A 17,041-nucleotide genomic window follows, 5' to 3' on the forward strand; every position below is an offset into this window, starting at 1 on the left:
GCTACCACACGGCAAGCAGTACTGGAGCGCCAAGTCTAGGTCCAAGAGGCTTCTTAACAGCTTCTACCCCCAAGCCATAAGACTCCATCTAGTCAAATGGCTACCCAGACTATTTGCATTGCCCCTCCCCTCACCACTATGTTGTCATCTATGCATAGTCACTTTAATTAACTCCACCTACATACTACTTCAACATTGACTCTGTACCAGCACCCCCCTGTATATATTGTAAATTTTTACTGCTGCTCTTTAATTGCTTGTTACTTTCATTTGTTATTCTTATTATTTATTTTTTTAACTGCATTGTTGGTTAGGGGCTTGTAAGTAAGCATTTCACTGTAAGGTCTACACCAGTTGTATTTGGCTCATGTGACTAATAACATTTGATTTGAGTTTGTCAAAGACTTCAGCCACCCAAGTCATAGACTGTTCTCTCTGCTACCGCACGGCAAGCTGTACCGATGCACCAAGTCACAAGACTGCTGAACAGTTCTACCATCAAGTCACAAGACTGCTGAACAGTTCTACCATCAAGTCACAAGACTGCTGAACAGTTCTACCATCAAGTCACAAGACTGCTGAACAGTTCTACCATCAAGTCACAAGACTGCTGAACAGTTCTACCATCAAGTCACAAGACTGCTGAACAGTTCTACCATCAAGTCACAAGACTGCTGAACAGTTCTACCATCAAGTCACAAGACTGCTGAACAGTTCTACCATCAAGTCACAAGACTGCTGAACAGTTCTACCATCAAGTCACAAGACTGCTGAACAGTTCTACCATCAAGTCACAAGACTGCTGAACAGTTCTACCATCAAGTCACAAGACTGCTGAACAGTTCTACCATCAAGTCACAAGACTGCTGAACAGTTCTACCATCAAGACTCTGAACAAGACTGCTGAACAGTTCTACCATCAAGTCACAAGACTGCTGAACAGTTCTACCATCAAGTCACAAGACTGCTGAACAGTTCTACCATCAAGTCACAAGACTGCTGAACAGTTCTACCATCAAGTCACAAGACTGCTGAACAGTTCTACCATCAAGTCACAAGACTGCTGAACAGTTCTACCATCACAGTCACAAGACTGCTGAACAGTTCTACCATCAAGTCACAAGACTGCTGAACAGTTCTACCATCAAGTCACAAGACTGCTGAACAGTTCTACCATCAAGTCACAAGACTGCTGAACAGTTCTACCATCAAGTCACAAGACTGCTGAACAGTTCTACCATCAAGTCACAAGACTGCTGAACAGTTCTACCATCAAGTCACAAGACTGCTGAACAGTTCTACCATCAAGTCACAAGACTGCTGAACAGTTCTACCATCAAGTCACAAGACTGCTGAACAGTTCTACCATCAAGTCACAAGACTGCTGAACAGTTCTACCATCAAGTCACAAGACTGCTGAACAGTTCTACCATCAAGTCACAAGACTGCTGAACAGTTCTACCATCAAGTCACAAGACTGCTGAACAGTTCTACCATCAAGTCACAAGACTGCTGAACAGTTCTACCATCAAGTCACAAGACTGCTGAACAGTTCTACCATCAAGTCACAAGACTGCTGAACAGTTCTACCATCAAGTCACAAGACTGCTGAACAGTTCTACCATCAAGTCACAAGACTGCTGAACAGTTCTACCATCAAGTCACAAGACTGCTGAACAGTTCTACCATCAAGTCACAAGACTGCTGAACAGTTCTACCATCAAGTCACAAGACTGCTGAACAGTTCATCAAATGGCCACCTGGACTATTTGCATTATCTCGCTTTTTTGTTGTATGGACTCTACCCACACTACACTACACTGACACTCCAAGACACACACGCAGCGGAAGAAGATACTCGCGACTAGTGATGGCTGATGTAAGAGCACAGCATGAGAACTACATTGTTTGGATGGCAGACCATCTGTGTGCTATCCAGGATTAAACACACCTTCTGTGGAAATCTCAATGAGGAGACATTCCCACAGAAGTCCTAGGGTCACTGAAGCCAGGAGAGATGAAGACTGATGAAACTTGAATTGACTAAATTAATATTACTGTGTGAATTAAATTGTCATATTTTGACTGTTTCAAGAGTTTATAAAGAGCTAAGATTTTTGACATGTTTTATTGTACTGTAAGTGGTATAGATTTATTGTTACAGAGAAACTGTTATTCTGTTTGTCAGACAGCGGATAGTTCAAAGAGGAGCGACACAGGTGCCCCTGGTTAATTTAGAGAAGAGTTGTGATGATTAGATTCAAGAATGTGTGTGTGTTGTTTTCATGCCTTTGTTTTAATGTTTTGGCCATGCAAAGTGATGTTAATTAGACGATAGGAGATACCGGGAGTTCGCACTCTTGGAAGAATAGAAGCTTTACTTAAACTTAGATCATGTTTGGATCTAAAACCTGAGTTCTTGACCAATAGCATTACTGTAAAGTTAACCTCCATGTAGGTCTGATATCTGATTGGTGTAACCGCTGCTTCTCAGAGGTGTGACAATTGGGGTTGGCAAGACCAACACAGAGAAACCTGAATTCCTAAAACACCACATAGCAAATTCTTGCATACAGTTGATAAAAATAGTAGTTTCTGGGCTGCCCTACACACACACGCATATTGACGCCACACACACACACACTGCTGATACTGTTTATTATAAATCCGGGTTGCCTAGTCCCTTTTACCTCAGCTACCTCCTACCCCTGCACATTGACTCAGAACCGGCACTCCTTGAATGAAGCCTAAGTTATATTACTGTGTTTCCATTTTGCAAATTTTTCTCACTTTTTAACTCTGCATTGTTGTGAAAGGGCTCGTAAGTAAGCATTTCACAGTAAAGTCTACACCTGTTGTATTCAGAGCATTTGACAAATAAATAAAATGTTATGATTTGCATGCACATGTAGATGGATTATAAATGTCACTCATCTACATAGACATGAATAGCCATCCTTACATTTTCGGGTTCCACTCCAATGTCTTCACAGAACTTCTCCATTCCCTCTGGCCCCACAACATCGTCACAGACTATCAAAGACACACACACAGAGCCATTATACATACTGTATGACATCACAACCAGACACTCCACTCTATTACATGGTGTGATGTCATAATCAGGAGGTCAAAGCATTCACTATTATAACCAATCATAGTTTGTGATATTGAGACATGGCTCTCAAGAGAAGACAGGCTATGTGCTCACTGCCCACAAAATGAGGTGGAAACTGAGCTGCACTTCCTAACCTCCTGCCCAATGTATGACCATATTAGAGAGACATATTTCCCCCAGATTACACAGATCCACAAAGAATTCGAAAACAAATCCAATTTTGAAAAACTCCCATATCTTTTGGGTGAAATTCCACAGTGTGCCATCACAGCAGCAAGATTTGTGACCTGTTGCCACGAGAAAAGGGCACCCAGTGAAGAACAAACACCATTGTAAATACAGCCCATATTTATGCTTATTCATTTTATCTTGTGTCCTTTAACTATTTGTACATTGTATATATATATATATATATATAATATGACATTTGTAATGTCTTTACTGTTTTTAAACTTTTGTATGTGTAATGTTTACTGTTAATTTTTGTTGTTTTTCACTTTATATATTCACTTTGTATGTTGTCTACCTCACTTACTTTGGCAATGTTAACACATGTTTCCCATGCCAATAAAGCCCTTGAATTGAATTGATATCTTCATTGTTATGATGTCATACAATTCTAACATCACAGCAAAAATGACAATCACAATGCATACATACAGTACCCTTTCAAAGTTTGGACACACCTACACATGCAAAGGTTTTTCTTTATACTTACTATTTTCTACATTGTAGAATACATTGTTGCTTTGCACACTCTTGGCATTCTCTCAACCAGCTTCACCTGGAGTGCTTTTCCAACAGTCTTTAAGGAGTTCCCACATATGCTGAGCACTTGTTGGCTGCTTTTCCTTCACTTTCCCAAACCATCTCAAGTGGGTGGAGGTCAGGTGATTGTGGAGGCCAGGTCAACTGATGCAGCACTCATCCCTCTCCTTCTTGGTCAAATAGCCCTTACACAGCCTGGAGATGCATGCCCACACCATCACACATCCATGCTTCACGGTGGGAACTACAAGGAGATCATCCGTGTGAATGACCTCCGCATGGATGATCTCCTTGTGGTTCCCACCATGAAGCATGGAGGAAGTGTGATGGTGCTTTGCTGGTGCCACTGTCAGTGATTTATTTAGAATTCAAGGCACACGTAACCAGCATGGCTACACAGCACTCTGCACCGATACCCCATCCCATCTGGTTTGCTCTTAGTGGGACTATAATTTGTTTTTCAACAGGACAATGACCCAACACACCCCCAGGCTGTGTAAGGGATATTTGACCAAGGAGGAGAGTGATGGAGTGCTGCATCAGATGACTTGGCCTCCACAATCACTCAACCTCAACTGAGATGGTTTGGGATGAGTTGGACCGCAGAGTGAAGGAAAAGTAGCCAACAAGTGCTCAGCATATATGGGAACCCCTTCAAGACTGTTGGAAAAGCATTCCAGGTGCCATCAAGGCAAACGGTGGCTATTTGAATAATCTAAAATATATAACACTTTTTTTGGTTACTACAGGATTCCATGTGTTATTTCATAGTTGATGTCTTCATTATTATTCTACAAAGTAGAAAATAGTAAAAATAAAGAAAAACCTTGTAATGAGTAGGTGTCCAAACTTTTGACTGGTACTGTACCTACATAATAATAGTCTTTCACGCTATCCCACCTGCAAGGGACATACAAAACCTTGATCTACAGAAATTTCAGCAAGCAAGCGACATCCTTTACGAAACAATCAATGATGCCCTAGTCACAGCCTTCTCATACAACAATTCAACTTTGACATGAAAAACCCAATCTAAGGGTAACAGAAGGTATTTACACCGTTATGGTCTGTGTTTTATACAAACTGATAGAGGAAATAGATTTTTTTTTTCTACAATTCTTGTGTCTCACCTGCATATTCGTAGAACCACTCCAGACATCTTTTACTGGAGAAGGTCTCCTCCTCTCTGATTTGTGGTGCCTCATGTTTTCTAAAAACACTGCATTACGAAAAAGACCATTTCAGACAACCTACGGCACAAGTGCACACAGCATAGTTCACACATTACTGCGGGTGCTGGGAATACATTGTGTGACTTAAAATCCTACCGTCTGGGAGCATATTACACACTACGATGTAAAAAAGGTTAATCCTGTTAATCCCTATTGGATGAGCTATGTGACGAAAAGTCCCCTTGCTGTTGTTGAATTTCTGAGTTGACAATGACATATGAAAACTCATTGGGGAGACAAATCACTTGTCATGATTAGGGTTGCAAAGGGTCGGAAACTTTCCGGAAATTCTCCATGGGAAGTTAAGCTAGGGAATTTTGCTTAAATTTCATTTAAAAAAAGTTAGCTTATTACAGTTTACTTTTTTTGTGGGATACACAAGGCAATTCTAGGTCTTGTGGCATATTTTGGTTAAACTATCCCCAATTCAATGGAATTGTAACCCTCTGCATGCACAGTGCACTCTTCCATCAAATGTACAGCCGATTCTCAAGATCTTGCCCACTAATGAGATGCTATTGAGCCCACACAACTACTGTCTGAGCCAAGGACTACATGCTTTCTGTTTTTTTGATTACAATACTGGGTGGGGTGAATATATTTTATATGACATATGATTTTTTGTTAAATAGTAAATAGTAGCCAACAGCAAAGTGTTTAAATCATTTCTAATTTGTTAACAATTTCTGCTACTTCGTTTTTGCTACCATGTGGGTTTTAGCTTGATAACTGAGGAATGTTAATTCACCGGTTTCCATACGTTTCATTTTAAAACATTTATCTTACAAATTAGTTGTAGTTAGTTATTTCACTGCAGCTAATGCAGAACGAAAAGCTGTGTACATTTGCAAATACTGTGTCAAATCATATGTGAAGAATGCAACAAAGACGCAGAATCATCTCGCCAAGTGCATAAAGTTCCCTCAGCGCTCACAACAAGCAGCCTCTGGCAAAAGTCCCTCTACTTCTAGTCGAGGTGAAAATGATGAATCAGACACCTTATCGATAGCAACAGCTCATGGTCCTCCTGGAATCAGATGTTTTTTTGACTCAATGGAGGAACGTAGTCCAAGAAATGCTGATGAATGTCTTGCTCGAGCGGTGTATGCAACTGGTTCACCTCTGATGCTCACAGGCAATGTGCGTTGGAAGAGATTTCAGAATGTTCTTCGCCCAGCATACACCCCTCCAACCAGACATGCTTTACCAACTAATTTGCTGGATGCAAAGTTCAAGTGAAAGTCAAGCAAATCATAGAGAAAGCAGACTGTATTGCAATCAAGGAAATAGTTAGGCATGTGAAGGGTCATGAAGTTATAGCAGCAATCTACCTCACCAAGCAAAGTGAGAAGAATAAGAGCACCACATTGAAGCTGACCAGCAACACCTGTTGGGGTGGTGTTGTCATCATGTTTGACCGTCTTCTGGAGGGGAAGGAGTCTCTCCAAGAAATGTCCATATCACAGTCTTCCGATATGGACAGCACCATCAAGAGGATCCTCCTGGATTTTGTATTTTGGGAGAGAGTGGTAAGCAGCCTGAAACTCCTGAAACTTATAGCAGTACCCACTGCACGGATTGAGGGAGACAATACCATCCTGTCTGATGTACAGACTCCGCTTGCAGATGCAAGAGAAGAAATCCGTACTGCCCTGCCCACTTCACTGTTGCTCAAAGCAGAGGAAACTGCAGTTCTGAAATACATCAAAAAGCGTGAAGACTTATGCCTGATGCCCATACATACCACAGTGTACATGCTGGACCCCAAGTATGCTGGCAAGAGTATCCTGTCTGGTGCAGAGATCAACAAGATCTCACTAGTGTCTTGCCACCTTGGCCTGGATGAGGGCAAGGTTCTTGGCAGTCTGGCGAAGTACACTTCCATGCAAGGGCTTTGGGATGGAGATGCAATATGGCAGTCGTGCCAACATACAGTTGAAGTCGGAAGTTTACAAACACCTTAGCCAAATTGTTTTTCATAATTCCTGACATTTTATCCTCATAAAAATTCCCATCTTAGGTCAGTTAGGATCACCACTTTATTTTAAGAATGTGAAATGTCAGAATAATAGTAGAGAACGATTTATTTCAGCTTTTATTTCTTTCATCACATTCCCAGTGGGTCAGAAGTTTACATACACTCAATTAGTATTCTATAGCATTGCCTTAAAATTGTTTAACTTCAAGCAAACGTTACAGATATCCTTCCACAAGCTTCCCACAATAAGTTGGGTGAATTTTGGCTAATTCCTCCGGACAGAGCTGGTGTAACTGGTCAGGTTTGTAAGCCTCCTTGCTCGCACATGCTTTTCAGTTCTGCCGACACATTTTCTATACGATGGAGGTCAGAGCTTTGTGATGGCCACTCCAATACCTTGACTTTGTCATCCTTAAGCCATTTTGCCACAACGTTGGAAATATGATTGGGGTCATTGTCCATTTGGAAGACCCATTTGTGACCAATCTTTAACTTCCTGACTGATGTCTTGAGATGTTGCTTCAATATATCCACATCATTATCCTGCCTCATGATGCCATCTATTTTGTGAAGTGCACCAGCCCCTCCTGCAGCAAAGCACCCCCACAACATGATGCTGCCACCCCCGTGCTTCACGGTTGGGATGGTGTTCTTCGGCTTGCAAGCCTCCACCTTTTTCCTCCAAACATAACGATGATCATTATGGCCAAACAGTTATATTTTTGTTTCATCAGACCAGAGGACATTTCGCCAAAAAGTACAATCTTTGTCCCCATGTGCAGTTGCAAACAGTAGTCTGGCTTTTTTTTAATGGCGGTTTTGGAGCAGTGGCTTCTTCCTTGCTGCGCGGCCTTTCAGGTTATGTTGATACAGGGCTCGTTTTACTGTGGATATAGATACTTTAGTACCTGTTTCCTGCAGCATCTTCACAAGGTCCTTTGCTGTAGTTCTGGGATTGATTTGCACTTTCCGCACCAAAGTACGTTCATCTCTAGGAGACAGAACGAGTCTCCTTCCTGGGCGGTATGATGGCAGCGTGGTCCCATGGTGTTTATACCTGCATACTATTGTTTGTACAGATGAACGTGGTACCTTCAGGCATTTGGAAATTGCTCCCAAGGATGAACCAGACTTGTGGAGGTATACAATTTCTGAGGTCTTGGCTGATTTCTTTTGAAATACATCCACAGGTACACCTCCAATTGACTCAAATTATGTCAATTAGCCTATCAGAGCTTCTAAAGCCATGACATCATTTTCTGGAATTTTCCAAGCTGTTTAAAGGCACAGTCAACTTAGTGTATGTACACTTCTGACCCACTAGAATTGTGATACAGTGAATGACAAGTGAAATAATCTGTCTGTAAACAATTGTTGGAAAAATTACTTGTGTCATGCACAAAGTGGATGTCCTAATCGACTTACCAAAACTATAGTTTGTTAACAATAATTTTGTGGAGTGGTTGAAAAATGAGTTTTAATGACTCCAACCTAAGTGTATGTAAACTTCTGACTTCAACTGTATCTCATCAGGCACCTGGTGGAAGCGACTTTATGGATCTGAGGCTCTTTCCACCCTTGCCTCCCTCATCCTCCAAATCACACCAACATCAACCGCCTCAGAGCGCAACTGGTCCTTGTTTGGGAACACACACACCAAAGCATGCAAAAGGCTGAACAATACAAGGGTTGAAAAATAGGTGGCTTTTTGAGCCTGACAACGAGCCATCCTCAACTAGGTTGGAAAGTGACAGTGAAGATGAGGCCTCAGAGTCTGATGTTCAAGAAGGGGACATTGAGAAGGTCCAGGGAGAAGACATGGAAGCCTGAGAGGAAGACAACCAAAGCTTTCGTTTCTAGACTGTGATTTTACAGATGTATGTTGAAAATGTTTTTGGGAGATGCGATGGATCATTGGGGATCATTCAATATTCCCTTTCTTTTGTTGTTCAGTGAAATCCTCCCATGTGAAGAGTCAACTAATTTAATTAAAGTTCAATTCATAACTAAATCGTTTATTACATTTCTATTGGAAGGATTTAATTTGAAATTATGTCTACTTATGATAAGATTAAAGGTTTGTCTCTGTCTCCATATGATATGGTAAATATATCAAATGCAAAAATAAATCTACATTTAAATGGCATTAATATTAATTTGCATACATTTCCATTTATTCCCATATATTCTCGTTAATTCCCACGGAAAGTTTCCACCTCTGAATATTCCCCAAATTGTGCAACCCAAGTCATGATTCATGCATACAGTTTCAGGGAACAGGTCATCTCTGAAACCCAGAAAAAACATTTGTGAGTAATTAGGTAATTAGGGGGGGGGTATGAGAAAATCTACTAAAACGAGGAGCAGAAGCAGGGCCATAACTCCAACCCCCCTCTCTCTGCAAGTTTCAGGCAAGGCTATGGGTTAAATGTACCCTACCCTTCCCAATTTGGAAAGAAGTGCACACCCGCTAAACCATGATTTGTTCAAATAACCAGTTACACAAACCTGCACACATAACCTTTGCTCGTTAGTCATCAAATCCAACATTCTTTTGACAGATGATACGATACAATGTCTGTGCACGAGAAATTAGTGAACAGTGAAACTGAATAAGACGGTTGGATATAACTCCTCTCCTATACAGTCTAGTTACTTAGCTAACTGATGCATACGTTGGTGTAGCAGGTTGGTAGTACCTGTCCTGGCGACTCTTCTTAGCTGACAGGTCATCTCCAGCAGTGGGTCTCCTCTTTTTCCTAGGAGGCATAGCTCTGGAGCAGCAGGCTGAGAGAAACACATTATGAGAGATAGAGTGATATAGAGTGATATAGAGAGAATGATATATAAGTGTCACATGGGTCTGCATTAGGCGCAGGCAGTCGGTACCTGTGGAGTGACCGTTATGTCCAACGTCCTCCGTCAGGTTCTGAGGGGAGGGATAAATGTATTAGGCAACTACCACCAAAATACACACAAACACTGCAGCACTGACATTAGCATGCATTGAGCAAGGGGAGGGAGGGTGTGTAGGGACAGGAAGCTTGCTCTCTAATTTCCTCAAGCTTGTAACCTTTAGAGATGCCGTTGTTAGTTCAGACTGCGAGAGAGGGAGGAGAGCCGAGAGGATGAATCACACCCTTTAAGGGTCCAGCCAGGAATTAAAAATGAATCTATAACTAATTAATAACTTGGATTCATTTGTAGATAAGGGGAACTGTCCATGATCAAATCCATTGTGTCATGCCAGAGTAAGTCCAACTGGAAATAACAGTTGGAACAGGTGACTGATACTCATATGACACATGAAGAATACACAATGATATGAGGGCAAAATGGTTTTACCAGCCTGTGCAGGGTGTGGTAGATTGTGTGAATGCCGGCCAGTGTAGACAAATGGGTGTGCAGCTGAAAATCTATAGGGGGGAAAAAATACATTATCAGCACATTGCTAACTTTAACACTACAACAGTACATAAGTAGATATGGAACACATATGCAACAGTACATGTAACAGTATATGAAACAAAAATATGCTGCTCACACAGAAACAACCTCATCTTAATGACGTGCTGCATAACATGTCATTTCACTAGGTTTCCCAAGGCACAGAGAAGGGAGAGCTCGCCATCTGCTACCCACAGCCTGCCTACATCATGCTCCCTCTGTCATAGCCAGAGTGACCTCTTGCATTCAGCCAATAGGAATGAGAACGCATGCATGTACAACCATCTCACCATCTTCATCATTTGCGTCACAACAGCTGGGATACCTAAATAGTGACAGCAGTAACTGCACACAATCAAGGCATTGCATCAGGATGAGTATGACTATTTTTTAAAAGCATTTTTATGCTGATATTAGCAGTCTTCTCTCATAGTGTACCAACAAGAAGGTGGTATGGTATGATGAAGAACTATATAAGAACTATATGAAGAACTATAACTATAATGCATTAGGCTACGGCTAAATAAAAGGCAATAGTATTCAGCGGGCTACAGATAATTTTTTATTTACCTAGGCAAGTCAGTTAAGAACACATTTCTTATTTACAATGCCGGCCTAGGAACAGTGCCTTGTTCCGGGGCAGAAATACATATTTGTACCTTGTCTGCTCGGGGATTCGATCTCGCAACATCTCGGCTACAGGCTTAACGCTCTAACCACTAGGCTACTTGCCGAATACCAACATGTGGATGGTATTCAATACATACATGTATTTATTGTTTAAAAGGGTTCGAAAAATGCCAGCCAAAAACTGGTTGTCGATTTGATTAAACACTACGCGGACAAACGCGTATCATATATATATATATATATATATTCACATTTTAAATCCTCATCTACGTTCATTAAGTGTCCATTTAGCTTTGTGAAAACGCTCACACAAGCAGGAGGCTGAATCCAGTTATGCATGTGTCGAACCCCATTAAACAGTAAATTAATATAGCCTACCTAAAATAGGTACAGACGCGCAACTTGCAGAGTTTACAAAGTATCTAGAGAGTAGATGGAGACATGGATGTTGTAGTCCATTTCCTGGATTAAGGTTATTATATTCGGAGCAATGGGGAGTGGAATTAGACTACAATTCCCAGACCTCAGAAATTAATTTCATTCAACAACCCTCTACTCACCCCAACTGATGAATGCATGTTATATTGTCACAAAAATACGTTACAGCCTATGGAATAGTCCATACAAATATTCATACCGTTCTCTTGGAACAGTTGATGTAGATGATGCGCAGTCGGAGAGAGCTATTGCAGCAGGCATAGAAATACAGAACTGCGTCACAATTTATCCTCTGTAATTTTCCGCAGTTGCTTGGAAAACTGACCTATTTAGTCTTACACAACATTGTTTTCCAAGTGTTATTTGCTATGCAACTGCACTGCATTCCCAGCCGTAAAAACGCGACACAACATCAGTATAAAATGGTCGACAATAATAACACATTAAGCAGATGTAATGAACATAATAGCAGCCGTGGCAATGTTACCGTTCCTAACAATTTCCAACAAAATGTGAATGCCTCCAGCAATGACAGTACACAGAATTCTCCTTTGTTGCGCCCCAAGACAACACTGGGAAAGGCAATAGTCAGATAGTCTGTACACACATTTATTCGATCACTCGATTAACAGTTCATAGAACCATTAAAATATAAAAGTAGACATATGCAACAGACCCGGTTATCAATACGTGGAGCCTATCCTACTGCGCGTAAAATACACCAAAAGCAACAACTATACTTACTTGCCGCATCAGAGAGCATTTTTTATAAACACACAACTGTCTGTGTGAAGTCCGAGGACCGCCAGTAGGCGGAACATGTCAACATAACCATGCCCACAGATAATTTAGGTGGACGAGGAAACTAGTAGCCGCACCCCTAATCCTTCATGATAGGCTGTCTCTGTTGTCATTTAGGACAGCTGTAGACAAAGAATTAAGAAGCTCCTTTGGATGAACGTGACAGGTCAAAGTTCCAAACCAGACCATCCCACCGCTGTGGTTCATTAGCTAGGAAACGATCAACATAATCAGTGAGAGGATTCTATGAATGCCCCTGGTGAACCGGGGTAGCGTTTATTGCATGCCAGGCTGTAATAAAGTAGGCCCACCCACTGGGGAGCCAGGCCCAGCCAATCTGAATGAGTTTTCCCCCACAAAATAGCTTTATTACAAACAGAAATACTCAGTTTCATAAGCTGTCTGGGTGGCCGGTCTCAGACGATCCTGCAAGTAAAGAAGCCAGATGTGGAGATCCTGGGCTGACGTGGTTACACGTGGTCTGCAGTTGTGAGGCTGGTTGGATGTACTGCCAAATTCTCTAAAAACAATGTTGGAGGCTTATGGTATAGAAATTAACATTCCATTCTCTGGCAACACCTCTGGTGGACATTCCTGCAGTCAACATGCTAATTGCACTCACTCAAAACTTGAGACATCGGTGGCATTGTGTTGTGTGCACATTTTAGAGTGGTCTTTTGTCCCCAGCACAAGGTGCACCTGTGTAATGATAATTCTGTTTAATCAGCCTTTTTATAGGCCAAATCTGTCAGGTGGATTATCCTGGCAAATGAGAAATGCTCACTAACAGGGATGTTAAACAGAAATATACTTTTTGTGTGTATGGAACATTTCTGGTATCTTTTATTTCAGCTCATGAAACCAACACTTTACATGTTGCGTTTATATTTTTGTTCAGTACATGTCGGTTCTAAAATACAATTGATTACACAGAAAACTTATTGTAGGGTGTGTTTTTATTTGTTGTGCCCCATCTGAATTAGTCGTTTTTTTTGGCTCAAATTTAAAATGTTATTCCAGTACCCCATGCTTCTGCAACATTAGACAAGCATAATAATCATTTATCATGCACAATGCTTATTTAGCCCAATTACATAATTATAATGAATAAAGCTCAATTTATTTGTAACATTATTTGGCGCATGTGACAAATAAGGTTTGATTTGATTTAATAACTATTACCTCAATTACCTCGGCTAACCAGTGCCCCAACACATTGGGCTCTGTACCGGTACGCGCTGTATATATAGCCTGACTATTGTTATTTTACTGCTGCTCTTTATTTATTTGTTACTTTTATTTCTTATTCCTATTTTTTCAATTTTTTTAACTGCATTGTTGGTTAGGGGCTTGTCAGTAAGCATTTCACTGTAAGGTCTACACCTGTTGTATTTGGCGCATGTGACTAATAGATTTGATGAAACACTTAATTAGACAACTAACTACATGAGATGAGAGAGCACTAGTATATGCAAAATAACTTAAGATATTTGAATGGGGATGAATTACACTATAGACCACATAACTTGCTCTTATTTTATATATTTAAAGAATGTTGACTCCCTTTCACAGAGTGATTAGATTAATAAATATCTGCCCCACCTCACAGATGCAGAACAAGAACAATAAACATCCATTTATCATGCTGTGCTATACTGGCTGGGGTAAAGAAACATGTTCAAAGGTGAGTTGAATGACTCGGGGATTTTCATGAATTGGAGGTTTCTGTCCAATTGCATCATGGCATTATAACATATAAATAATCACTAAATAGTTTTTATTAGGACAGCTTTGACCTGTGTGTGAGCAAGCGAGAGAGAGATTTTCTGGTGTCTGTATTAAAGGCTTTTTCAACAGACCTTTTGGTGGGCAGGGCCTCTTCAGTGTTTACTCAAAAAGGGAGGAGTGAGAGGCTTTGTAGACGAGGAAAATACGAGAGTAAAGCGAAAGGAGTAGAAACGAAGACCATAGGTAATTCAGGTCCAAGTGAAAAGTTGAGCAGAGTATTTGAGCAAATAAGAGATTCTTTCAAACACTTGACATCATGAGCTCTGTAACCCTTGAGAAAACAGTAACAGTGAAGACAGAGGGAGCCACCCCGTGGAAGAAGGTGAAACACGCACACACAATACTCAGACACAATTAGTGAACTGTATGGTGTGGGTGACCTCCAATCTCTGACCTGTCTGGTGTGTCCCAGTGTCAACACGGAGATCAACACATCCACAGAGACGACGTGAGGCAAATCTGGAAGGATTGCAAGGAAGAGAGCTTCTGGTATAGAGGTATTGACCAAGGGTGCTGAACTTTTTAATCCAAGCAATTACACATACACTGCAAAAAGCTTGTTATTTCTCAAAGAAACTCCATCGATGCTAGACCCTGTGTGGCTTGCTCGCCATTTCCAGGTAGGTAGTGCGTCTTTTGTAAACAGCAAACCCATTAGTAGGAGTCATATAAGTCAGTGGCCCTTTAATCAGGCCCCATTCTCTGGCTATGGCATGTTTTCAAATTCTACCGTCTGCTTCCAAATCCTGTCTCAGAGCTAAAAAATTGCCCCATCTGAGTATGCTGTTGGCGATTGATGATGGGCCTCTATTCAAAGCGTTACTTCGGAAGAGGACTTTAAACCTTTTTTTAACGCTTTGTTCTTTGACCATCAGTCACCAGAGGGGTTAATGAGCTCCATTACAGAAGCTCAGTGAAAAGGCATGATATAAATAAAGCTGAAAATGAAACCCACTCCGTTAGAAAACAAGTGTATCCGTGTCACACTACTGCACATTCTAACTATGTGGTGTGGGGAAAAAACAGGACTCCCTTTGATTTTAACAATACCTTCGCACCACAGGAACAAGTTGATTTGTCCTCCGTGTGGGGTTATTGTAGTGCAGGTTTGATTGATTCCGGCTGCTGTAAATTGGTACAACTACTAACCTCTGTTCTCATGTTCCTCTCAGCTCTTCCCCTCTCTCTGGGAAGCATGGCTGTCACTGGGGGGCTCATCTACAAAAGTAAGACACTCACATAACATTAGTCATAGCTTAAATCAAGGTTCAGGTTTCACATCATAAACAAACATGCACTGTATAATATTTTGTTGCAGGAGTTTGGAGTGCATCAAAGAGACTTGGCCCATTCCCAAAACTAGCAGGTGAGCTGTGAGCCCATAAGTGGAAGTAGAGGGTTCTGTCCAGCAGGTTTTATCATGTGTGTTTCCCATACTTGTGTTTGGGGAAACCTGGTTTCTATGGTGACTTAGTTACACATCTGTTTCAGTGCTGATGGGACTATTGGACTCAGTTGCTGCTCCCTACTCAATGACAAATGTGCAGCTGCTAGATAAACACTGATTCATAAAAAGTGGATAGACTCCTTTGGATATTCCAAAAGTGGCAGCTAGACAACCTGTATTACAGAGTTTTAACATGTTTATGACCAATGATCTTGTCCCTTCAGCGGCTGGTGTCCTTGGTTATGCAGTGGGGAAGGCTTCGTATGTTACAACCTGCAGAAATAAGTTCCAGAGACTTGGGCCCGTCTTTGGTCCAGAATCTGAATATGGTTTTGGACCCGGCCCATTTGGAGGGCGTGGTTCTGGCCCAGGACACAGGTGAGTAGAGCTGAGGACTTTGTCACTTCTGTTGCCCATGGTAGTCTTTTTTTCTGAAGGGATTATGTAACAGGGAGATAAGCTGGTATCTATGTGGCTTAAACCTTATCATGCCAGTGGGTTATCTTTTAGGTTCAAGGCACTAGCATAAGAATTGTATTTATTGCATGTTGGTGTGAGTGATACTAAAGCTTAATCTCTCGTGGACAGACACACGTAACATAGCATCCAATGTGATCACTTAAGATTTTAGTTATGGGTTTCCGAGATTATACTAAAGCGGTTGGCGAGTTAACATTAACAGGTTTCTCTGCCTCTTTTAGATACTGCCACCACGTGTGTGAAGAGTGTAAGCAACAGCAAGCCCCTGCTGCACCAATAGAGGGTGTGCAAAGCTAAAACACACACAGTCTACACCCAAAGTTTGTGTACTCAATTCTAATGATCCTGGTCTGTTCTCCCCCAAGTATGTTTTACAAACCTTGGGAGTCCAATTCAGGCGATGCATTGCAAATGGACATGAAGTAATGATTTTGTAAAAGTTCTACCAAAAATAAAAATGGTGTTTTTACCTCAGTTAAATACCTTGATGACTTGTGTTGAGGTTTGTGTGTATTCAGGATGACAACATGAAGCAGTCACTGCCGAGGGACGGCCATCACAGCATTGTTGAAAAGATCTGAGATGGCTGTGCCATATTCTTTTTATTATGAAAGTTAACACCCCTCCAATTCATACTCCAGCAGAGACAGAACGATCAGAGGCCCTTGGGGCATGTTATTTCATGTATTGGTGCGTGGTTTGCATGAGACTCTGGGTCATAAGTAGTCTATGAGAGAAAATCACTTGGGCCAACTTCTACTTTGGCATGCATGTGTTTGTAAGTCAGTCAGTCAACCAAACAAAACTAGCATACAGTATTAAAGTCCCCCAACTGTCGGCCCGTGGGTGATTTGACTTGGCCCCTCAGGTTTTTGGAGCATAAAACACATATTTAATTATTATTTTGGGGGGCT

At 41.3% G+C, this 17,041-nt stretch overlaps 2 protein-coding genes across 6 annotated transcripts in view; one reads left to right on the forward strand and one right to left on the reverse strand.

The window, feature by feature from the left end:
- Window positions 1-12,439, reverse strand: part of dcun1d4 (DCN1, defective in cullin neddylation 1, domain containing 4 (S. cerevisiae)) — an 18,346-nt gene extending 5,907 nt beyond the window's left edge. Inside the window, exons 1-7 of one of the 5 annotated variants that reach the window (XM_046300581.1) lie at window positions 12,356-12,408; window positions 11,811-11,856; window positions 10,442-10,512; window positions 9,986-10,025; window positions 9,796-9,883; window positions 5,017-5,105; window positions 2,963-3,033 (exon numbers count right to left, since the gene is read on the reverse strand). In XM_046300581.1, coding sequence (XP_046156537.1) covers window positions 2,963-3,033; window positions 5,017-5,105; window positions 9,796-9,883; window positions 9,986-10,025; window positions 10,442-10,512; window positions 11,811-11,856; window positions 12,356-12,364 — 414 coding nt within the window. In that variant the 5' untranslated portion in view covers window positions 12,365-12,408. Of the gene's footprint in view, window positions 1-2,962; window positions 3,034-5,016; window positions 5,106-9,795; window positions 10,026-10,441; window positions 10,513-11,810; window positions 11,857-12,287; window positions 12,322-12,355 lie in introns of those variants that run through there. The other 4 variants (XM_046300583.1, XM_046300582.1, XM_046300579.1 and 1 more) reach the window with 4 other exon arrangements.
- A 1,885-nt stretch (window positions 12,440-14,324) lies between these two features.
- ociad2 (OCIA domain containing 2) lies at window positions 14,325-16,615 on the forward strand. Its single transcript, XM_046300591.1, has 6 exons — window positions 14,325-14,522; window positions 14,613-14,697; window positions 15,373-15,426; window positions 15,519-15,566; window positions 15,872-16,025; window positions 16,349-16,615. The coding sequence occupies exons 1-6, from the start codon at window positions 14,457-14,459 to the stop codon at window positions 16,422-16,424; spliced, it is 483 nt and encodes a 160-aa protein (XP_046156547.1). The 5' UTR covers window positions 14,325-14,456; the 3' UTR covers window positions 16,425-16,615.
- The last annotated feature ends 426 nt before the right edge of the window (window positions 16,616-17,041 follow it).

The sequence above is a fragment of the Oncorhynchus gorbuscha genome, linkage group LG15 (assembly GCF_021184085.1).
Source record: "Oncorhynchus gorbuscha isolate QuinsamMale2020 ecotype Even-year linkage group LG15, OgorEven_v1.0, whole genome shotgun sequence".
NCBI lineage: Eukaryota > Metazoa > Chordata > Actinopteri > Salmoniformes > Salmonidae > Oncorhynchus > Oncorhynchus gorbuscha.